The 25,718-nt window shown below is 37.3% G+C and overlaps 1 protein-coding gene across 8 annotated transcripts in view; it reads left to right on the top strand.

Moving 5' to 3' along the window:
* DMD (dystrophin) overlaps positions 1–25,718 on the top strand; it is a 2,122,179-nt gene that overhangs the window by 1,610,223 nt on the left and 486,238 nt on the right. For all 8 annotated transcript variants that reach the window (XM_074323910.2, XM_074323908.2, XM_074323912.2 and 5 more), the window contains one exon: positions 21,625–21,814. In XM_074323910.2, coding sequence (XP_074180011.2) covers positions 21,625–21,814 — 190 coding nt within the window. The remainder of the gene's footprint in view (positions 1–21,624; positions 21,815–25,718) is intronic.

Genomic DNA, 25,718 nt, shown 5'->3' with positions numbered 1-25,718 from the left:
GAAAGTACATGAGTGACACGCACAGTGGTCTCCGAGAGAAATGGGGAGTAGCAATAAACTCTGACCGTATTTTCTGTCATTACAGTGGAGGAAGTGGAAGAGCTGAGCTCAACTTTAGAAAGTTGCTTCAGGAGCCAGTGATTTCCTAAGTACTCGCTGTAACGTTTTTGAAAGTAAATTCAACGATTTGATTTACACCAAGAAGTGAACAGATAGATCAAACTCAGAAGCATAGTCGTTCTGAATGGCATTCATCTTTTCTAGATGTGCTGCCTCATCCCATGTCAATTAAGTTTTCAGAGGTGACCTTCAAGGATATTTCCAAATGAAATGTACTGCAGTTAGTCTGTAAACCGGCCTCTCCCCTGGCACGGCTTTTGATGTGGTAAACTTGATTTCTTTGCAGTCACAGGACTTACAGGGCAAAGTAAGGATTGGATAAAAAATAATTTAAGTCCCATTCTGTGGCTAGCAAAAAGTAAATCATAACTGCTTATGTGAACCTTATGAGGGGCGACCAAATTGTTCAGTGATCTACTTGAGTGGGATTTTAAAGTGTTTGTGTCATTATCATTGTTGTCACTAGCGTCTACCTTGACACCAACTGAAACAAATCAGTTGGTTAATCGTTAAGGGTCTTATTTAAATGACAACATCTAAATAGCATGTTTTTTCTTTTATTTTGAGAAATCATGCCAGCGCAAGAATAAGCCAGATGCTTTACAACTTGGTATCCATCATTTAAAGCAAATAGTAGTCACTCAAAGGATTTCTAGTTCAGTTTTCTTATGAGTCGTAGGTGCTAGAAAAACACACTTAGGTGATATGAAAGAGAGTAACATTAAATATGTGGATTACAAAAAATTAATTTCCGATTATTTTTGCCAAAGTTTGCTGTGTGTATTAACTTCATGATACTCATAGCAGTAGACTGTGAAGTTTTAAAAAAATATGAATTTGTACTTTTTTCTAGATAATTTTAAAGAATGTTATGTGAGGGTTTCTTTACTTTTCTAAAGGTCAGAAACAAGCTCTTCAAAGATGTAATTACTCTGACAACAGAAAATGTGAACTTTGTTTTCTAAAGGAGAACAGAGCCTATGGAAATGTTGCTTATAATCCTCAGATTGTTGGCTAATTCTAAAAGGGAAAGACATTAATTAATTTGTTGAGAAGCATTAATATTATATTTTTCTTCAATAATGCACATCTTGAAAATTTGAGGCAAAATTAATTTAGATTATGTCGCATATAGTAGATGAATATTCATGTGTTTCAACAGTCTTGACTACAAAATGATTGAAACTTACATCAGGAAACCAGACTTCAAAAATCTACCCTAAATCCCACATAAATATAAGTGTACCATAAAAAAATAAATATTTCTTCTTTGGGGATATCCATAAATTAAGGATATTCATAACATGGTGCCTTGGAAAAAATGTTCAGCTTTGGGTGAAGAGAGATGCTTGGGAAAGATACCGTGATTCCCCGAAAATAAGACCTAGCTGGACCATCAGCTCTAATGCGTCTTTTGGAGCAAAAATTAATATAACACCCGGTCTTATTTTACTACAATATAAGACTGGGTCTTAAAATATTATGATATAATATAATATAATACTGGGTCTTATATTAAATTTCGCTCCAAAGGACACATTAGATCTGATTGTCCGGCTAGAACTTATTTTTGGGGAAACACGGTAGAACTCAAAGAAACATTGCCCCTGCTTTACCCCCTGTCTTCTTTGTTATTTCTGTCACTTCTCCTGTGTTCCTGTCTCCAACTTGGCCTCCCTCCGTATTCATTTTTATCTCCACCTCAGCCTCCATTATTTTTGTCATTTGCTTCCCAAGGGCTTTTGCACTTTGTCAGGTCTTATATACCTATTCCTATCCATGTGTTCCTCCATCCCCAGTGGCTACGAAATGCCTTGAATCTCAGCTCCTTCCAGAATCTTCTTGCCTTTCCAGTTCTCCTGTTCCTCAGTATTTTCTCTAGTTCTCTAGGCTCCTCTTTGTCTCATGTGTATATTTCTTTCTTCCGACTCTGTGCTGTTACACTTTCAGAAAATGGCATGTAAGGGCACCATTCTTTGAGCACATCTTTAGCACAGCCATCTGGAATGCCACCAAGATGTGGGACTACCTTGCTGTTGTTGTCTTTGTTTCCATAGTGTGTGCATACTGCTTTGATATGGATATTAGAACCGAGGAAATAAAATGTGTGAAGATTTCCTTGATTATTTCTCCCCCTAGAAAGATAGACAAAAATGACTTTGAAGCAACTATGTAGAATGACCCTCATGTCAAACGAACACAGTGTTCTTGTCTCAGCATCTTACTGGAAATGTATTCCTTAGCCCCTGCTATCTATTCACTTTTCATTTTCCAATAATATTTATCTATCTGTTAATTGCAAATTGCTTTTAATATCTCTTTCACATAAACAATTGTCCTTTCTGAAAGCTCTATTGGAAAATCATTTGTAAAAATATTCACAGTATGTCCTCATTTCGTCTTTCTAGTCCAAACTCTCACTATCTTAACCTTTGTATGTTTAAAAAAATATGTAACAAAAAAGCTTACACTTTTTCATTGCTATAAAAACAGGTTTACCAGAGTTAAGTGAACTTAAAATAAAATATGATTGTGTACGTTAGAAAGTTGATGTGCCTTCCATCATGTGCGCTGCCTCTCACCACAGTAAAATTGTAAATGTAAACTTATTCCCTAGAAGATGAGCAGGCCTGCAATTTTCAACTAATTGAGAGAAGCAGCCCTGAGTTGAGCACTGTCAGGCTGATTTAAGTCTTAAGATATGATGATGATTATTGTGTCAAATGTAATCAAGAATGTGGGCTCTGAACTGACTAAAGGGCTGCCTGTTTTTAATTCAGGTTCATATATGAAATAGACCTCTGGTTCACCGGTAGTCACAGCTGGCTGTAAAAGAGAGCAATTTTTAAAATGCGTTTTAGTTCTCTATGGAGCTGTAAGGATCAGGGATTGGATGCACAGGGGGAAAATATCCTCATTCTCTCCTTAAAATTCTATTTATTTTCAGTATAATATCCTTCATTTTGAAATCTCCCTGTAGCTCTGTATCAGCGGTTTTCAACCTCCTCAGATCCAGTGCCACCTCCTTTCTTATAACAAATACAGAGGGTACCAAAAAAATGTATATACATTTTTTAAAAGGAAAAATAATACCTATTAAAATTGTAATGCTCAATATATACCAATAACAAAAGATGAATACAAGTCACGTTTGACTCCTGCAATGACAAGAGGTGCTCAAAGTGGTTGCCATCAGTGTCCAGACACTTCTGATGACGGCAAACCACTGCTTGAGCAACGTTGACCAAAGTATCCACTTGTATACATGTTTTTGGCACCCCCGGTACTTTGTAACACCTTCTTTATTATCATAAACCAAAATGTGTAGATAATATACCCTACATATAGACAGTTTTATTAAAATGATGCCCTGACTTTAATTATCAAGAGAAAGAGTCATTTATAATCAAATAATGTGTATTTCAGTATGCAATTTTTCAGTCAGGATCAAACTAGAACACAAGTGAAGTTTCGAGATGATTATACTATGAATGCAATATCAGCAAATGCAGAATGACATCAGTTTTTCCAAAATGCTGAACAAATCTTGACAAAATGCTTAACAACACAAAGTAAAATATTCCTTGGATTATCATGGCAGTTAGTTGCATTTCTGAAAACTTCAATGTGTATTAAAACTTTGACAAAACTGTTTTGTGTTTATATGTAAAACTGAGTTAAGTTCTAGGTCAGGTGTTTATAAACAGGATTTCTCCCTGTGTGAGTGTCCAGTGAGACATTCAAAAGTCCTTGGGACTTGGGACAGTTCTTCATTGTGGGCTATGTCCCCCACCTCCAGCCACTCCCCATGAAATGCCAGTAGCACTCTTCAGTCACTCTCTTGTTAAATATTCTCCCTCAATTTCCAGAAAGTCTTTGTCATGTGGCCCTTAAAATTTGGTTTGATATTTTTCTGGACAAGAACTGATCTGTGGATTAATGAAATAACAACATTCTCTGAGAACTTAACCTATTACTTTTGTGATACATTTGCCGTTTTTTTCAAGGCTGAATGAAATGAGCAACCATGTAAGGTCTGGTAGATTGTGTAGCAAAGTCTTTTAAAATTCTGTGGTTATCATGCAGTTATAATCTATTCCATCACCTTATTGAATGGCATGGTCCCTTCAATGATGAATGCTACTCAGATAGAGGCTATAAGAGAAAAATGAACCCATTTCTTGAAGAGAATAACCAGGTAATGTAGTAAAACAAACAACAGGTATGCAGAAAAAAACCAAACAAATAAAACCTGTATTATCTACATGTTTAATGCAAAAATAATTTTTTACATTGGAGAAATTTTACACTAAAAAGTAAAGAAAATGCAGCAGTCTATTTGCATTTCATCAGGGCATTTGACAAGGTCTTTCATTATACTTTTGTAAATAAGTTGGAGGAATACCAGCTAGATGCCAGGTCAACTGGATGGTTTAGAAACCATTTCACACTTTTCCACAAAGGATGTTGATGAATAGATCACTGTCAAGTGGTGAAGGAAGATCCCTGGTGCCATGTCACAAGGTTCTGTTCTCTTCCCTGACACACTGGATGCTTTTGACAGAATGTGAGTGGAGCTACAGAGAGGATGCTCATTCAAATTTACGGGTGATACAAAGCAGGGAGGGTAGGAGTACCTTGGGTGACAGTGCCAAATGGGTGGCTAGCCAGGATGACTTTGAAGGCCCTTTCAGTACATGATCTCTCTGGATCAAGATCAGACTTATAGGCAACCAGAAAATTAGTGGATTAATTTTGACAGAAGTAATTGTTTGTTATGCCCTCTGGTTTAACAACACAAAAAGTAGTCCTAAATTAAGGATGTGCACATCTAGAAAATACATTAAGTTAACATTCTTGGCAAGAATGCCTTTAAAAAATTTTTAAAATAGGTTTTCATATAAGAGTAACAGAAACTCCATCATTGACAAATAAACGCAGTGTATTGCCCAGTGAAATAGTTCACCATTTCACTTTCACTGCTAGTATAAAGCTTGATGAAAGATACAAGCCCCAATGATTTAATATCTACACATCTACAAAGCAAAATGCAATTTTGGTCACAGAATTGCTCATTCTCATTTTTAAACGTCTTAGTGATAACTGAATGATAGTCTATTACGTAATCAATTTTCTATAACAAACAGATGTTAACTACAAATTATTGTGAGGTTCAACTGAAACAATATATGTGAAAACAATGTATAAACTTTGAAATTCTATACAAATATAAATTATTATCCAATAAATTCACATCAAGAAATAATTCTGATTTGTAAGTTTTTTTTTTTAAGAACGAGGCACTGTGACCTTCTCATTTTTAGACTTGATGACTGCTTCATAGTAGGTTTATTGATTTTAATTGAATATATTGAGTGTCTCTTAAATACCAGGAACTGTGGTATGAATCCTTGCCCTCTAGGAATTTACGATAAGCTGATGATGATGAATGATGATGATGACAAATGAAGAAGAATATAGAAACTTTTTGCAAGTGGAGCATTCATAACTAAGAGGAATCTTGAAAGCCCTCGATTCACTCCTTTATGTAGTTCAAGTAGTTTTCATTGAAAAAACAAATCCTTCATTTATGTCTATTCTTCATAAATTTGAATTGATTCTATAAAAGGCCATCAATGCATTTCAAAGTATCTAGTTCTTTTAAATGCAGTTTCTCCCCTAGTAATTAAAAGTAAAAAAGCAAGAAACTTCAAATCTTTATTTTGATCATCAGTTTTAATTTGCTCAAGCTATTTGTAATCCTACAAATCTTGCAAATCATACCTAATTTACAAGTTCTGTAAATCATACCAGAGCCATTAAAAGAGGTTCAACATTATAAGAGCAATTCCTTTTGAATCTACCAAGACTTAGTCTGTTTCTTAATCAGTCATATACAATGTATTTATTTTACTGTAAAATTTCTAGGAAAGAAATGTGTGAAGTGCTTGATTTTCTTGTTAGATATATTTAATGTAGAACATTTTTCAAAAGATACAGATTTCCAGATAATCTCTGTATCACTAGCAAACATTTTTTAAGTTACCATGATGAAAAGGCCACAGTCATATGTAGTGTAATTTTCTATTACTTCATAAGAAGAAAAATATTTTATTACTGCCTATAATGCACTCTTTCTGAATAAAATCCTCAAGCCTACCTCAAGTCCAAAGTGCAACATTCATTCTAATAGATCTCTTTGATGGCAGCTGAAGATGATAAGCAAAGGAATAATAATTTTTGTCTTCACTCACATACACTCCATAATCGTAATTCATGTAATAATCATGGGAAACAAAGAGCTTTTTAGAATAGTATTATGTTAATATCTATTATATTTGCTTCACAGGGAGATTGGCAAGTCTGCCTTAGAAGGAATGTCTTAGAGTGGACTAGACTTGGTGCTTCAAGTTTTGCCTCTTATTTTGGAAACTCACCCAGCCTCTCTGAAAGTCAAGTTTCTCATCTATAAAATGTTGATGATACTGACAACCTGCCATTAACCTCATCGAGTTATTTAAAGTATCAAAGGAGAAGTTATAGGTGCAAGAGTTTGCAAACTGAGAAGTATTGTGTTAGTGTAAGATACTGTAACAATAGATGTTGAATTTAAAGCAATCTCAACAATGTATGATTAACCACAAGAGAATGCTGAATGAGGAATTGGGTAGTAAAACTTACATCAGGAATTATGAAATTGTTCATATTTCTTTTTCTTAATTAAAGTTTATTGGGGTGACAATGGTTAGTAGAGTTATGTAGGTGTCAGGTGTACAATTCTGTATTACATCATCTATAAATCCCCTTGTGTGTTCACCACCCAGAGTCAGTTCTCCTTCCATCACCATATATTTGATCCCCCTTACCCTCATCTCCCACCCCCCGCCCCCCTTACCCTCTGGTAACCACTAAACTATTGTCTGTGTCTATGAGTTTCTGTTTCTTCATTTGTCTGTCTTGTTCCTTTGTTTTCAGGTTTAAAAAAAAAATTGTATTGGGAGAATATTGGGGAACACTGTGTTTCTCCAGGGCCCATCAGCTCCAAGTATTTGTCCTTCAAACTAGTTGTGGAGGGTGCAGCTCCACTCCAAATCTAATCACCATTTTCAATCTTAGTTGCGGGGGCCACAGCCCACCATCCCATGTGGAAGTCAATCCGGCAACCCTGGTTTTCAGAGCTCGTGCTCCAACCAACTGAGCCATCCGGCTGCCCTTGTTGTTTTCAGATTTATATACTACATATCAGTGAAATCATATGGTTCTCTGCTTTTTCTGTCTGACTTATTTCGCTTAGCCTAATAATCTCAAGATACATCCATGTTGTCACAGATGGCACTATTTCATCTTTTCTTATGGCAGAATAGTACTCCACTGTGTATATATACCACATCTTCTTTATCCAATCATCTACCAAAGGACACTTTGGTTGTTTCCGTGTCTTGGCCACTGTAAATAAAGCTGCAATGAACATCGGATCACATATATCTCCACTTCTTCCTTTTAAAGGACTCTGCTATTGTGTTTGCCTTTCGAACTTAGAAAATTGAACCAACCTGCCTTGCTGTCCTCTGAATATTATGTATCAACATGTAACAATCCACACTTTTGTTTTTCTCTAAGTCATTGAGAATGGGAATGCACATTTGTTTGACTGCACAGCCTTATGAGGCTTTCAAGACATGATCCTAGGCCAGTCTTTTAATTGGTTTCTGTGCTAATTTTCATATAACCTTTTATAAGAGAAGAAACCTACTCAATCTAGCTTATCAACATTAGGAAGTAAATCTTTTAAAGAGTTTAACACTACGGGGACCAAAACCAACTTAAAAACTCACATACAAATCATTGAGATTTATTTAGAGTAGAAATTGTATTCAACTATAAGCCTAACCCTAATCTAAGTTTGCATTTTTCTGGAAGGTAGTGTAACCATATTTTTTCAAAAGAGTTTTTACAGTTCCATAAATATCCAAAATCATATTTTGAGTCTCTGTATATGAATCAAACGAAATATAATCAGTTACTCCCAACATTATTATCTTTTTCATTTCTTTTTTTTTTTTAATTTATTGGGATGACAATTGTTAGTAAAATTACATAGATTTCAGGTGTACAATTCTATAGCAACTTTACTGTACTCGTTGATTGTTTCTAATAACTCTTTGGTGGAGTCTTTAGGGTTTTCTATATATAGCATCATGTCATCTGTAAAAAGTGATAATTTAACTTCTTCATTCCCAATTTGGATGCCTTTTATTTCTTTCTCTTGCCTGATTGCTCTGGCAAGGACTTCCAACACTATGTTGAAAAGCAGAGGTGATAGAGGACAGCCCTGTCGTGTTCCTGAACATAGAGCAAAGGACTTCAGTTTTTCACCATTAATTATGAGATTAGCAGAGGGCTTGTCATATATGGTCTTTATTATGTTAAGGTATTTTCCTTCTATACCTATTAAGTGTTTTAATCATAAATGGATGTTGTATCTTGTCAAATGCTTTTTCTGCATCAATTGATATAATCATATGATTTTTGTCCTTTATTTTGTTTATGTGATGTATCACATTGATGGATTTGCATATGTTGAACCATCCTTGTGCCCCGGGGATGAACCCTACTTGGTCGTGATGAATAATCTTTTTAATGCATTGTTGTATTCGATTTGCTAGCATTTTGTTCAGGATTTTTGCATCTTTATTCATCAGAGATATTGGTCTGTAGTTTTCTTTTTTTGTGTTGTCCGTACCAGGTTTTGTATCAGGGTAAAGTTGGCCTCATAAAATGAGTTGTCTCTTGTTCAATTTCTTGGAAGAGTTTGAGCAGGATTGGTATTAGATCCTCTTTGAAGGTTTGGTAGAATTCACTAGTGAAGCCATCTTGTCCCGGACTTTTGCTTTTGGGAAGGTTTTGGATGACTGTTTCAATTTCGTTACTGGTGATCGGTCTGATTAGATTTTCCAGTTCTTCATGGTTCAGCCTTGGAAGGCTATATGTTTCTAAGAACTTGTCCATTTCTTCTAGGTTATTGAATTTGGTGGCATATAGTCCTTCATAGTATTCTTGGATGATCCTTTGTATTTCTGTGGTGTCCTTGATAACTTCCCCTTTTTCATTTCTGATTTTGTTAATTAGTGTCTTTTCTCTTTTTATCTTAGTGAGTCTAGTCAAGGGTTTGTCAATTTTGTTAATCTTTTCAAAGAACCAGCTCTTTGTCACATTAATTTTTTCTATTGTCTTTTTGTTCTCTATTTCATTCAGTTCTGCTCTGATTTTTATTATTTCCTTTCTTCTGCTGACCTTAGTTTTCATTTGTTCTTCTTTTTCTAGTTCTTTGAGGTGTAACATGAGGTTATTTATTTGGGATTTTTCTTGTTTCTTGAAATAGGCCTATAATGATATAAATTTCCCTCTTAAAACTGCTTTCGCTGCATCCCCCAAATTTTGGTAGGATGTATTTTCATTGTCATTTGTTTCTATGTATCTTTTGATCTCCCCTCTAATTTCTTCTTTGACAGAGTCGTTCTTTAAAAGTGTGTTGTTTAATCTCCATGTATTTGTGTTTTTTCCCGCTTTCTTTTTGCAGTTGATGTCCAATTTCAGAGCCTTGTGATCAGAGAATATGCTTGATAGGATTTCAATCTTCTTAAATTTGCTGAGGCTGATTTTATGTCCCAATATATGGTGTATCCTTGAGAATGTTCCATGTACACTAGAAAAGAGTGTATAGTCTGATGTTTTAGGATGAAATGCTCTATATATGTCAATTATGTCCATTTCATCTAATGTGTCATTTAGGGCTACTATTTCGTTATTTATTTTCTGTTTGGATGATCTATCCATCGCTGTCAATGATGTATTTAAGTCCCGTAGTATAATTGTGCTTTGGTCACTTTCTCCCTTTAGTTCTGTTAGTAGTTGCTTGGTGTATTTCGGTGCTCCCTGATTGGGGGCATAAATATTGATGACTGTTATGTCTTCTTGTTGTATAGTCCCCTTTACCATTATGAAATGTCCATCTTTTTCTCTCGTTAACTTTTTCATCCTGAAGTCTGTCTCATCTGATATCATTATGGCTACAATTGATTTTCTCTGGGTACCATTTGCTTGGAGTATCAATTTCCACCCTTTCACTTTGAGTCTATGCTTGTCCTTGTAGCTGAGATGTGTCTCTTCGAGACAGCATATGGTTGGGTTTAGTTTTTTGATCCAATCTGCTACTCTGTGCCTTTTCATTGGTGAGTTCAGTCCATTTACATTTAGGGTGATTATTGATATGTGAGGATTTCCTGTCATTCTGTCTTTAGTTTTCTGGTAAGGCTGTGTCTCCATTGTTTCTTTGCCTTTTTGTTGTTGTCTATTATTTCTGTGTGGTGGTATTCTATGATGTTTCCCTCTGTTTCTTCTTTTATTACGTTATGTATTTCAGTTCTGGATTTTTTTTGAGTGGTTACCCTTAAGTTTATGTAAAAGAAAGTTTGATATTCAGAATCTTCCATTTTCTTCAGCACGCTTACTTTCTCCATTCCCATATTCCGGTTCAGGTCTTTACTCTCCCCCTTTTTATGTTTTGGTTGCCACAAATTATCCCTGTTGATGGTGGTCGAATAGCCTCCTTTAGTATTTCTTGTAGTGCAGGTCGTGTATTAGAAAATTCCCTCAGCTTCTGTATGTCTGGAAAGGTCTTTATTCCTCCTTCATATCTAAAGGATATCTTTGCTGGATATATTATTCTTGGCTCATGATTTCTCTCTTTCAATAGTTTGAATGTTTAGTTCTACTCCCTCCTGGCTTGTAGAGTTTCTGCTGAAAAATCTGATCATAATCTAATGGGCTTTCCTTTGTAGGTTACCGTCTTCTTTTCCCTGGCTGCCTTGAGGATTCTTTCTTTGTTGTTGATTTTAGACAGCTTCAATACAATGTGCCTTGGAGAAGGCCTGTTGGGATTGAGGTAATTAGGTGTGCTATGTGCTTCTTGGATTCGAGGGTCCAGTTCTGTCCACAAATTTGGGAAGTTCTCATCGACAATTTGTTTGAATATATTCTCTGTTCCCTTCTCTCTTTCTTCTCTTTCTGGTATGCCCACTATTGTTATATTGCTCTTTCTGATGGAGTCAGAAAGTGCTTGTAGAGTTCTTTCATTTCTTTTAAGGCTCAAGTCTCTTTCTTCTTCCATCTGTGTAATTTCCAGATTTCTATCTTCAATGTCACTGATTCTTTCCTCCATCTGGTCAACTCTACTACCTAAGCTGGTTATTTCATTCTTAATTTCTTCTATTGCGTTCTTAATCTCCAGAAATTCTATTTGGTTCATTTATAAAATTTCAATCTCTTTCATAAAATGCTCATGTTGTTCTTTGATTGTGTTTCTGAGTTCATTAAACTGCCTCTCTCTGTTTTCTTGCATCTCGTTGAGTTTTTTCAGAACTGCAGTCTTAAATTCTCTGTCATTTGAGTCACATATTTCCATATCTTTAAGTTCCTTTTCTGGAGACTTTTCACTTTCTTTCTGAGCTGTCTTGTTGCCTTGGGTATTCATGGCAATTACTGATCTATTGTTTCCCTTCCTAGACATCTACAGGAGTGGCTTCTGCAACAGGTTGATAGGAAGAGGTCTTTCTTTTGTTTTCCAGTACTTGTTGGTAGAATGTTTTATTTTCTCTCCGACTGCAGCCTTTTTTTTCTCTCTCACACGGTAGTGCTATGTTTTCTCTGCACTATTCCAGCTTCTCACACAATGGGGGGATTCCCTGGGAGAGGAGCTTCTCCTCTGTTAATAGTTCACCTGGGTCACAGGGCGCAGTGTCCGTGTGGTTATGCAGAGAGCTTTTGAAGTTCCAAAGCTCTTCCTGCACCAGATTCAGAGCCCGTATGTTTCAGCAGTTCTGTTTACTCCTGCAGAGATCCGCCCAGATAGGTGGGGTCAGGGGCGGGGTGAGTTGTGAGAGGTGGCCCAGAGCATTGGCAGCGACCATCACCACAGCCGGTCCTGCATCCACAGCTCCCTCCCCTTTGCCGGATCTAGTTGGGCTGTGAATCTGTGTGTGCGGTGCACAGTTCTCAGAACAGCAAATATTCTGTTCTTTTGATCTGACACTGCTACTGTTCCGCTTCTAGCACCGGGCAGGTGGGGGCAGGGCGAGCTCTGGGAGGGTAGGGAGGGGGCAGCTAGTCTCAGTGCCTAAGGCTTCTGTTCTCTGCTCGGCAGTGAGGGCTTAAACCACTCTTTTCAGCCTTCTTCCCTCAGTCTTTTCTCCGAGGTCTCTGCCGTGAGTGTTGGGTTCAGCCGTGTTATATGCTGCCCCCTCAGCCCTGTGGGCCACAAGCGGAGCCCTAGCAGTCCGAGTTCTTCCCTCTCTCACAGCTGTGGTAGCTCCGGGAAGCAGCGAGCTCGGAGCACTGAGCTAGGTCTGCATCCTGGGCCCGCGCGGCTCCGTCTCCACACTTCTCCCTTCCCTCCTCCCCACTCGAGCGATTCGCCCACGTTTAGGTGAATTCAGTAGTGGGCCTCTTCGTCTTGCCTGTCTGCTGTGCAGGGAGTGCTTTGTGGAGTTATTGTTGTTCAATTAGTTGTAAATTCCAAGGGAGCTTTACAGAGGCTCACCCCACGCCACCATTTTGATTACGTCCTCAACATTATTTTTAAAGTTTCCCAAAGAGTACCTTTAGGTGTTATTCAGTAGAACAATATAAAATACATACCTTAAAGAATGTTAATCTCTTTGTTAACGTCCAAGATAAGAAAAAAATATATATCTTGAATAATTCACCTGTTTATAATACTTTGTACAGCTCTTTTATCAACTAATTTTTCTCAGTGATATATGATGGAAACACAAATCAAATAAAATGAGTAATGCAAAGAATAGTAGAAAGTACATTTTTGTACTGCTTTCCCCTAATATCTTCTTTTAAGAAGTGTCCCAGCGTATATAATTTTGGTTGTTTCCCTAATGACATATTGTGCAAATCTAAATTTTACAATTGTTTTTAGAATAAAAAAATGAAAGAAATGGAATGTATGTTTTAAAATTCCTTACATGACTGGTAATGCCTATACTCTCTTACTATCTAAAGGCAAAGTCTAGGTGATCATTTTTTTTACTAAAATGTCTGTATCATTGAAGGAAGTTTAAACAGATACCTTCAAAGCTGTGGTTTATCTTTAGAGGACTAATCTTTTTATCGTGCAAGTGTGTTGCTGCTGCACATGTTAAAAAGTCATCCTGTGTTGTCTGGGGTGACGAGAGATGGGAATGAGTTTTCTGAGAACTAATCAGTAATACTTGGGAACATTTAGGTCGTGGTTTCCAATTAACTCTGGAGAGTGAGTTAATTTAGTACCAGACCTCAGGAGATGGAATGAAAACCTTGTTCATTTATATATATCAGTGAACAGCAAACCAGCAAATTTGCGTAGAAAATGGATTTTTTTTGTTTTGTTTTGAAGCTAAGACCAACTAGATCTTTCTGCTCTAGTTAGGGTGGGACAATATCGTTGCATGTGTGTTTTTTCCTTGTGTGTAGGTTTTCATGTGTTTCAGTAACCCTGTTTATGGTAAAGTAACAAATAGATAAATTTGTGCTCCAAAATGAAGGCCAAGATTCAGTGGTATAACCTTCCCTTCAGTTTTCTTCCTTTTACTAGAATGAATATGTCAGAAAGGAGGGTACACCAATATCTATTTTTAGGCTTAGGAAAACTTTTCTAGGACACAAGACTTGGGCAGTAATCCCAATTCTGCCACTTTCTTGTGAGCAACCTTGAGAAAGTCATTACGATTCTCTCAGACTCAATCTCGCCAACAGCATAATGAAACCAGTGATAACCTGTACCATATAGCTAAAAGGTTTCTTATTTTTTATGAAAATCAATTCAATTAGGCAAAATTTTACTGAGCATCTATCACTGTGTTTTGAGATAAAGCCCAGCTAGATGATCTCCGCTTACTTTGATAGGAAAAGCCCGCAAAATGTTTAAAGATAGATTGATCACTTATTAGGCAAGTTGAGATTGAAATTCATGAATACAGTGCAATGCATGTTACAGTTAAACTGTCGGAAGGGAATCCAGATGAATTATAGCCCTAATCACATTGCAACTATAGTTAAATGTTTACCTATCTGCCTCCTCCTCCAGACTTGAATACGTTCAATGCCAAAGTCCATGTCCATGTCTCATGGACTTTTGTGTCACCATCACCAAGCTTAGATCCTGGCACATAATCCATATGGAAGAGATGTGTGGATAACTCAATGAATGAAATGTTGGTAATCATGTGGAAATAAGAATGAGATTCAGATTTAAAGATAATCTGTACAGAGGTTGAATCCATTGGGATGGAATGAAATTTTCAAGTGGAAGTATGCAAAGAAAAACAGAAGCAGACTGTAGGTAGAAAAAAACGGGACTAACTTGTGAAATGACAGAATAAGTCTGAATATGTTTTAAAACATTTAAAGAGCTGTGTTGCTATTAGCTTTGAAATTTTATTTTCTGTGTTCTACCATAGAGCCTTCATCAATCACCCCATGTCAATAGTTAAATTAAAAGGACAGAGTATATTTCTCAATTCACAGTTCAATCACAGAGAAAAGGGAGAAACAACTTCTCACTGCCACAACCCTTCTGTAGTTCTTTCTAGGTAGATGTTGCCCAAAGATGGATAAAGCCATAGTCTTAGAGCTGTTGCTAGAAAGGAAACTAATGGGATATTAGTCCAAGCATTGTTAAAGGATTTTGCTTACATTCATGCTTCTCATTCGTGCAAATTAGTAATACAATTGCTAGAGATTAAAAGGAATCCTTTCTCCAAACTGCTGTATAGCCATAGGTAATCAAATTCTAGCTGCCCCTTGCAAATACAATATGAAGTTATTTTTTAAGGAATCAGAATGTAATTTATTTACTAGCAAACCAATAGAGACTGTTATGGTTACAGACAATTTGAACTTCAAGTTAACTCTGGTTCTATAAGTGTTGTTTGACATTGCGAGAAACCTTTTGGTCTTAAGCCCAGGTCCTGCTAAGGTGTTCATTCTCTCTGATTTATATCTAATAAATAAAAAAGGGGGGAAAATGGTCCTCCTGTATTCCTTCCCCTAAAAATACCATAGGAAATGACAATGGTTAACATGCAAATAAGCTGGGAAGGAAAGATTCAGAGTATTTTATTTGGTTACTCCATGACAATAGCAAGGCCCAGATGGAAATGGTGGTTAGCAGAAGACTGAGTGACATGAATGTCCCCAATTTGTCACACTTACACAAACACCTGGGCAAAATAGCCTTCTACATCAGATTGAGCTTTTTTCCCTAAAAAATTCAATGTGTTTATTTTTTGCACATAATCCACATGGAAGAGATACATGGATGACTCAATGAATGAAGTGTTGGTAATCACGTGGAAATAAGAATTAGGTTCAAATTTAAAGATAATCTGTGCAGAGGTTGAAGCCATGGGGAGGGAATGAAATGTCCAACTGGAAGCGTGCAAAGAAAAGCAGAAGCAGACTGTAGGTAGAAAAAAAATTGGGAATACCTTGTGAAATGATGAGAGAATATATATATATATATATATATATATATATATATATATATATATTCCTGCAATACAGTGCACTGATAAAGTATTGTCCATCTATATACTAATAGTGAAATATTATCTATTCATTAATTAAGCTTTTCAACCTTACCTTGAAAAATCGTCTCCCTTTTCTCTGTTGCTTTTTATGTACTCAGTTGTTCCATAAGAAACTGGTGATAGTCAATTTAATAGAAAATCTGGAGTTTTAGATATGTATTCAGAGATACTGTGATGTGTGTGTGTGTGTGTTTAGTGACAGATCAGAGTATTGCTTATCTGATCACCTCATTGATAATGAGTTCTTAAAAGGAAAATGGAGATGCCAAAGACGTGCCTTCTGTGATTCTTTCCCTGTATACAGAGTTGTCTCTGGAAGGACACCTGAGCAGGTGCAGGATTGTACAAAGCTTTCTAGCTCTGACACTTCGCCCCTTCAGTAGATTCTTGCTTCTACCTGGTGAGAAGGCAACTCAGCGTTATCTATAGATCTCCTTTACGGGCAACCAAAGGTGCAGTAGGTCTTCAGGCTCAGTTGCTGAGTAGCCCCCATGCTATCTCCTTTGGAGACTACAGTCTGTGCACATAGTTATGTATCTCTCCACATACACATCTTAGGCAAATAATTTTAAAGCCTTATTTAGTGTGAACAATTCGGCAGCTCAGGTTCCTCAGAAGGCAGATTCTGAGAAAGTGATTAATGTGCAGGAATTTTATTGGAAAGTGCTGTCAGGATTAACACCTGTGAGGGGACGAAGGGGAAGGAAGCAGGATAGGGCAGAAGGAGAAGCTGAGCTCCAACGCAGTTGCAACCACAACATCAGTCAACCCTCCCATCCCCTGTCCTGCCCTCCCCTCCACAGCTGTCCTGAGTTGGAGCAAGGGACTCAGGCTTTTATAGCCCACACGTTAACCAGTCATTGGATACACCCTGCCTCCAGCAACTTTCCCAGAAATGAGTGCAAAATGTATTTCAGTCCCGAAGAGGGGTCTGGGAAGGCCAGCACAGCATTCAGTAGTTCACGTTTGGTCTCCAGCAGCAGTGGTTGTGGGGACAGAGTCCCAGAGAGCAGTTCAGGCTCTTGGCCTCACGTGGAAAGGTGCTGGCTCAAGTAGTGATTGGCCATCAGCTGTGGCTGGGTGGCCATCAACTGTTACTGGTTAGCCATTAGCCACTAATATAACTGGCGTGGCTACGCTGGTGGGTTGGTTGGTTGGCAGAGAAGCGGATGGGGGTTACAGCTAGCAAGTGTGGTTAGCAAGCCCAGATTGTGGATCGCAGATCGTGTGGATCCTACTTCCTATGTCTCACGCGGCCGCGAGCGAGACTTGGGTGCAGGAAGACCCCTGTTGGGGTACTGGCAGATGTTTGCTTTTGTGTCTCGACCAGCTGCCATCGAGAATATAGTGGTATGAACTCCCCTATCCATGGCTCCATTGGTGTTCCTTTTTGGCCTCACCATATCCTGCATTCTTGTGCGGGGAGCGGGACCAGAGACCCTGCATGACAGTGATTCTCAAACTTTAGCAGGTATCAGAATTACCTGGAAGGCTTTTTGAAATACAACTTGCTGGACTGCACACACATTTTCTGCTCTAGTAGGTCTAGGGTAGGGCTTGAGAATTTGCATTTCTGATAAGTTCTCGGATGACGTTTTTGCTGCTGGTCCATGGGCCATACTTTGAGAACCACTGTGTGACACTGCCCATATTTACATACTGAGAATGGTATATCGGGCCCTTATAAATAGAAAGAAAATCTTTTGAAGTCACCATACCATTTCATACTCCATCAAATTCTCACCTATTTTGTGCATGATAAAGCTTGAATAGCTGATAATTAAATTTGTTATAAAACAATGCTTAACTAATAATAGTAGATTATATTTGTAAAGCATTATTACTAGTTCTGATATCTAGTCATTGTTAGTTTTAAAGTTCAGCTAGATTTTTGCCAGGGTCTATGATTTGATCATCTAGACCAGGGGTGTCCAAACTGCGGCCTGCGGGCCAACTGCAGCTCGCAATCCATTGTTAATTGGCCCGCAGTAAATTCCAAAAATATATTTAGTTTACTTAAATAAACCAGGTGAGGCAATACATACTTCACCTCGAGTGAGTGGCCCGGCTGTTTGTGTCTTTTACCGCATATGGCCCTTGTTGAAAACTGTTGAAAAAAGTTTAGACAGGGCCGGCCTGGTGGCTCAGGCTTTTGGAGCTCCATGCTCCTGACTCCGAGGGCTGCCAGTTCGATTCCCGCATGGGCCGGTGGGCTCTCAACCACAATGTTGTCAGTTCAATTCCTTGAGTCCCGCAGGGGATGGTGGGCTCTGCCCCCTGCAACTAAGATTGAACATGGCACCTTGAGCTGAGCTGCATCCGGGATGGCTCAGTTGGTTGGAGTACGGGGTCTCAACCACAAGGTTGCCAGTTCGATTCCTCGAGTCCCGCAAGGGATGGTGGGCAGTGCCCCCTGCAACTAAGATTGAACACGGCACCTTGAGCTGAGCTGCCGCTGAGCTCCCAGATGGCTCAGTTGGTTGGAGCGCGGGCTCTCAACCACAAGGTTGCCAGTTCGACTCCTCGACTCCCGCAAGGGATGGTGGGCTGTGCCCCCTGCAACTAGGAAAAAACGGCAACTGGACCTGGGGCTGAGCTGCGCCCTCAACAACTAAGACTGAAGGAATGACTTGGGGCTGAACGGCACCCTCCACGGCTAGGATTGAGGGGATGACGACTTGGAGAAGGATCCTGGAGGTGCACACTGTTCCCCAGTAGTGTCCTGTTCCCCTTCCCCAATAAAATCTTTTTTAAAAGAAAGTTTAGACACCCCTGATCTAGACAGAGGAATTTACAAAATAATCCACGTTCAAGATCTTTAGTTTTGTTGTAAATCAATTTTTTTATGTCTTTAAGAGTCTCATAACTTCTACATTTTTTATCATATAAGCCATTTAAAGCCATATGCTTACAGAAAATTAAGAAGTATGAGATACATTCAGAGCTATTTTGAATGCACAAATATCGCATGCAAGTACCCTTGACTCATTTTCTAGTCTGCACTTGGCACAATTAAAATTTAGGAATTCAGTGTACATAGATTGATCTCAGGAGAAAGGATGGAGCCTTAAAACTCCCACACAAGCAGGAAACAACAATCTCTCCCTTTGATCGAAGAGGCCTGTAAAGGGACTCATTTGAAGAGATTTTTCTGCCATTGCTGCCATTGAATTTTTGTAACGTATTTCCAAATTAGAAAATATTCAGCCTAATGTTGTCAGTATTTCAGACCACGAGGTATCGTTTAGGAAAATGGTGCCTTACTGTCCTGAAAGAGTTACTGTTGTTCCCTCAGGGCCTAATTTACAAAGCAGCGAAGTCTCTGGTAGGATTTGGCTGGAAATCTCATTGTCTCAGTAGAACCCTTTCATCTGATTTATGTGCATTGCATTTTACAAATCACTCTTGGAAGGTTATTTACTGGTTACTTTCTCTGGAAGCAGAGGGTAAGTGGCGTTTCAAGTTTAAGGGTAGAGAACCTAGGATGTATTATTATATCAAGTGCAGCTCATCGCGAAGATGAAGCTGATAATGAAATGCACACCAGTGTCTAATTCTCTACATTTCTTTCACTCTGTCGTAACTTTCATATCGTCCTTTTATTTTGTGTGAATATGACCAGCTTATTTCTATCCTGCATTTGGGACTGGAGACAAAGTAAGTCTTAGCAATTTCTAATGCACAGGCCAACAGAAGGATTAGCTTGAACTGGATGAAATTGCCGCTTTTGTAGCCAGAAATGGTCAAATGTCAGCAGTTACACATGCTGCAACCTGTGCGTTTCATGCCAGATTGTAACATGAAGATTCTCAGCGCTGTTGCAATGGTTCTAAATTTTTAAATCATACTAAATTCAAAGACAAATAAATCAGTAACAATTTGGATCTTTACCTCTGCATTGATAGTTCACCTGAAAACTAGATAAGCAGGGAGGCAGCAGTCCAGCTTAGCCCTTGAACTACCTGAGGTTTAACTGATGTCCCAGCCAGACTACCAAGGTATCTTTCAGCTGTGCAGGATTAAAGTTTATTTAGAAGTTGATAAATAGCTTAGAACAATACTTCCCTTTTTCCAATAGCTGCATCCTCATAAACCTATTCTACCCTCCACCAGTTCATGCAGACAGAAGATTCTTATCCACTATGAGCGCCAAACGAAACAACACTGTAGAACACTGTATGCTCAGCAAAAACCTCGCCCATGATGAATAAACAGCTCTTCCAGGGGCTTTGCTGCCGTTGGCTCTGCAGGAGTTGTTTATTGCCTGGTTTGCAATTCCCATGATAAACTTGCTGCTGAAATAAATTGCAATTTTGCATAATTATTGACAATCACATCTTAGCAAGCAGTGTGTATCATATTCAAGTGTTCAATTTTTTTAAATCCATTTTTAGCTTATGTTTAATCCCAGAAAGTGTTTGTGTAGTGATCGAAGGCAAATCCAGCATTTAAATAGAGTACTAATTTCCTCATTGCAGACAAAATTTACCTGAATCCTTTTAGATGGGACTGTTATCGCCTAAGGCAATTTTCCCTCCCAAGCTATTATTATGTAGATGTTTGCTGAGAGTACATGTGTGTGTATCCTTAATATATGCATTATATATAGTCAGGAAATATGAATAATTTTTTTTTTAGATTTTTTTCTGTCATTAGCGAATTTGGTTTTCCCCTTCTGAAACAGTAGAGGAAATGAGAGAATGGGATGTGGGTAGAGGAGACTAACATTTTTGAGTAAGTATAATGTATAGGATATAAGGTGCAAGGCTTTACACACATTATTGTGTTTCCATTCCCATCACAGTAATATATATTATAGGTGAGAAACTGAGAAATCAGAGAGGTTAAGGAACTTGCCCTATAACACAGATGGTGGGGAATTATTGTGATTCAAACCCAGATGTGTCGGGTTTTTAGGCTCCACTTTTTCTATTGCACATAAAATTTTTTTGTGGAAAATATCCTCAGTTGTATGACAGTCAGGTAATGAATTAGAAAGCTAACGCAATAGTTAACACTATGAGAACACAATAGTTAGCGTTATGCTAAATAATATTTTTATACAATGATTTCTATGATATATGTCATTGTTCTACTTGTTACTCTTTTTGTTCTCCTTTGCCCTCCAATCCCCTTCTCTTTTTCCCTCCAGCATTCAACTTTCTGTTCCACTGTTCCATTTCCTTGACTTTTCTCCTTGCCTATCTAATCCTGGTTGCCTGCCTCAGGTGACATCAAAGATAAGCATGGTGTAGGGATTTTAGTATTTTAACCTATAATGATTACCTTAAACTTTTGTAGCATATTAAAATAAACTTTCAGGATTGATCAGTAAAAACTGGAAAGTTAAAAAAGAAATTTTTTGAGAGTTCATATATGAACTTCCACGAGTTCATATATATACATGTACAGAGGGTGCCAAAAAAATGTATACACATTTTTAAGAAAGGAAAACTGTAGAAAAATTGTAATACTCAATATAAACGGATAACAAAAGATGAATACAAGTCACGTTTGACTTCTGCAATTATAAGAGGTGCTCACAGTGTTTATCACCAGCGTCCAGACACTTCTGATTACGGTGAACTATTGCTTGAGCAACGTTGACCAAAGTGTCCACTTGTATACATTTTTTGGCACCCCCATGGTATACATATATGCATGTGTCTATATGTATATACATGTATATATGAATTGTATATATGCTATTCTAGCTGTTGTTTCTTTTAAGAGGAATTTTAGCAACAATTCACCCCTTTGTTGGTATATACAATTTAGTCTCTTTATCCTTGCTCTTTTCATGGGGTTCTCTGGCCGCACCATTCTGCTATTTGAGAGTTACATCTGGACATTTGTTCCTTTGCAGAGCGAGCGAACGAGAGGCTTCTTTGGAAGAAACTCATAGATTACTGCAACAGTTCCCCCTGGACCTGGAGAAGTTTCTTGCCTGGCTTACAGAAGCTGAAACCACTGCCAACGTCCTGCAGGATGCCACCCATAAGGAAAGGCTCCTAGAAGACTCCAAGGGAGTAAGAGAGCTGATGAAACAATGGCAAGTAAGTCAAGCATTTCTACTTTAGTACTCTTGCGAATCCAATTGAACAATTCTCAGCATTTGTCCTTGTAATTGATATGCGGGCAACAAGATATTCATAAGTTGTTTTCTGTGGCCTGATATATGTAATCATTTGGGCAGAAAGGAGAGAGGCAAAGGGAAAAGGGAAAGCCATTTATTATGTCTTTGAACACTCCAATCTTCTAAATAGTACATATTTTTAACCAGGAAAATCTTGCACGTAAAACCAAAGCTTTGGTCGAGGAGAAATTTTGCTCAGAGACATAAATGAAGGATTGGTTTATTCAATTGAAAAAGTTGCCATTTTTGAGTGTTTATTTAATATTTTACAGGGAAAGCATCTGTATGAATTGTCTATTTTATTCAGCGTTGCTAACCGAATCAGTTTCCCTTCATTACTTTCAAATACGTTTTGAAATGCTAACCTGGCATTTTGTAGCTTTCTTCCTAACGTGATCTGTGCAAATAAAAAATGAGATGGCTAAATTTGTCATAGTTAATGATAATACAATTTTCAGACAATTGTTTTTCTTAGAGACAAAAATTATTGCTATAAAATCTCATATGCGTAAACAGTGGAAACAGAAGCTTGGGGTAGTTTTGTTTAATGAAGTCTTGGTGAGAATCATATTTTGCAGTTCAAGGAGCCTCCTTAAGTTTATTCTCAGTACCTGATATAATTTTCCTGAACTATTATGGAGTTTTGTTATATATAGTTGAGTTTTCTGGCTTGATATGAAAACTTTATTGTTATCGCAAATAAAATTTGGAGTGTTAGAATAAGATGATCAATTTTGGGGGACTAAGTTCACGTTTTCATATTTTTAAATTATGAAAAAAGTGATATCGTACCCTAGGTTGAAAAATAATTACAAAATCAAATCATAATAAGCAGAGGCTTTTCTCCTCTCCTTCTTGTTTTTCTCCTCCTTTTTCTTCTGTTTTGAGAGGGTATTTGGTCTACTTTGCTGCTCTTGTGCATAGAGTAGATGACAGTGGCAATTTATAGCTTCTTGAATTCATCATTCTTGCCTTATCATTCTCCTCCTTCCCTACTTGCTTCTCCACAATGTGAGTTGAGATAGTTTGATCGTTTGGAGGTAGTTTGTTTCAAACAATACCTGCCGTTATCTTTGCAGATATCTTCCATGGCTTGAGAATATAAAAGCAATACTAAGTTAAAATTTTTGGTCACTCTTAGATGAATGGTTAGAAAATGTGCTGCTGTAACTTATTTGACTGATGATATTTCATAAATAAAATTTTCTCCTTGTCGATTCACGTAAAGCCATCCTAGAAGTTTAATAAATTATAGAGTCACAGATTCTCATCAGTAATTGGTAAAGAGTAAAACTTAATGTAGATTTTATAGCAGATTACTTTAAAAATAAAGAATAATCTACTGACTCAAAATCATTTTATAATAGGAATTTAATAAAATATCCCTTAAATTAGTGAATAAGTCTGGTTGAAGGCAAAGATATACCCCTCTACCTCCTATACATTTTATACTTATATCCGCAGTGCTATAAAATGAAAATTATTACATAACTCCTAATCTTGAGAAACTGCAAGGTTCTGAATCACTAAAGAAAAACATTGCCATGTTTTCTACCTCTATTTGCCATGGAAAAATGGAATACATTTTGTGTTTAGCTTTCTTATCCCACTTTTAAAAATAGTTGGAAATTGTGCTGAGGAAACTTTCTTAGCTTATGCTATATTACTCATAAAAATGTATTTATCCTTAAAAACCATATCACTTAGAATTCCTGAAAATCTTAAACATAACATTTGTCATTCATTATGGTAAGACTAAGATTCCAACATTATTTTAAGACAGAGATGATTTTCTCATTCTCTCTTAGTTAATATTATGTTTTCTCTGAATTCCAGTTACCTGAGGTTGAAACTACATTTTATGAATGTCAATGACATTTATAGCCAGCTCTGATTTTCTTTTTTTTTTTTTTAATTAAATTTATTGGGGTGACAATTGTTAGTAAAATTACATAGATTTCAGGTGTACAATTCTGTATTACATCATCTATAAATCCCATTGTGTGTTCATCACCCAGAGTCAGTTCTCCTTCCATCACCATATATTCGATCCCCCTTACCCTCATCTCCCATCCCCCACCCCCTGCCCCCGTTACCCTCTGGCAACCACTAAACTATTGTCTGATTTTCAATTAGATGTCTCAATGATGGTCTTTTTTTTTTTTTCAATCTTTCTGATTCTTTTATTCTTTGTTTTTTTGGTTTTTGTTTTTCATTTTAATTAATTTATTTATTTTTAATTAGTTTCAGGTGCACAATGATGGTCTTTTGATGAAATAATTAGAGGCATCATGGCAAAAACTCTAAACTACTGAAACTATTGATTATTGTTAGTAGCACATTTCAATTGATAGAGATGAATTAAGACACGGGGGTTAAAAGCAATAAATGGAAATGCCAATCTTGAAAGTAAATAAAACCATATATCTTGAGATCACATGCTATTTCAGCTAAATGGAAGTGTTTGCTTTTTTTCCCTTCGAAGATGATTTTTTAAATTTTGAACAAAAGGAATTTGCTATAATATATGTGAAGGAAAAATAGGTAACGGTATACCTTTTCACTTCATTTGAAGAAGGTGTTAGCGTTCTATTCATGGTTTGATTCGTGCTGTACAGTAGTCCCCCTTTATCCATGGTTTCAATTACCCTAGGCCAACCATGGTCCCGAATTACTAAATGGAAAATTCCAGAAATAAATAATTCCTAAATTTTAAATTACATGCTGTTCTCAATAGCATGAGGAAATCTCACGCCATCCCACCCAGGACATGAGTCGTCCCTTGGTCCAGTGTCTCCACGCTACAGACACTCCCTGCCTATTAGTCACTTAGTAGCCGTCAGTATCAGCATCGAGTGCTTGCATTCAGGTAACCCTTATTTTACTTAACAGTGGTCCCAAAACACACCAGCAGTGATCCTGACAATTCTGATGTGCTGATGAGAAGCTGTAAAGTGCTTCCTTTAAGTGAAAAGGTAAATGAAGTGCAATAAGATATTTTGAGAGAGACCACATTCACATAACTTTTATTACAGTATATTATTATAATTGTTCTATTTTATTATTAGTTACCATTAATCTCTTACTGTGCCTGATTTATAAATTAAACTTTATCATAGGTATGTATGTTTAGGAAAAAACATAGTACATACTGGGTTCAGTATGATCTGTGGTTTCAGGCATCCACTGGGGGTCTTGGGGCCTATGCCCCACAGATAATATGTCCCATGGATATGCCCCACAGATATGCTCCACGACTGCATAGCAAGGGTCATTCTTACATATTAGAAAAGGAAACTCCAGATGCCTAGCCAGAGCAACAGCTCTCCCAACAGATCCTGATATATCTGTTCACTCAAAAGCCGTGATGTTTTATTTTATACAAATGCTACTAAGTGGTGACAGTCAGTGAAAACCTTCACAAAATATGTTTTTTCTTTATGACGGCCAATCAGTTGTTCTATATATGGAGACTCCAGCTCTTGCTAGACCACCTATCACTGTTGTGTACCATCTACTTCGTAGGATATTTAATTCTCTCTGCAATAATTACAATGCATGGATTAAGTAAGCATACATGGATTATGAAGCATATGCTTCCTTAACGGAATTAACCTGATTAATTCCACTCGGAGAAACATTAAAATTTCTTCCTTATACTAGAAAAAATTGTTATTTAATTTCCTTACTAAAAGTGAGGACATTATAGTTGTACTTTAGGGTGATGAGATTTTTCTTATAAGTATTGTTATTTCTGAAAGTCTAACTGGAATTTTAAAGACAGTACATTTTTATAAGAGTACCATACAGAGCCCTGAGAGGTG

This window comes from Rhinolophus sinicus, chromosome 18 (assembly GCF_057876585.1).
Source record: "Rhinolophus sinicus isolate RSI-liver-muscle chromosome 18, RSI-T2T, whole genome shotgun sequence".
Taxonomy (NCBI): Eukaryota; Metazoa; Chordata; class Mammalia; order Chiroptera; family Rhinolophidae; genus Rhinolophus; species Rhinolophus sinicus.
This window is presented reverse-complemented; position numbering and strand designations above follow the sequence as displayed.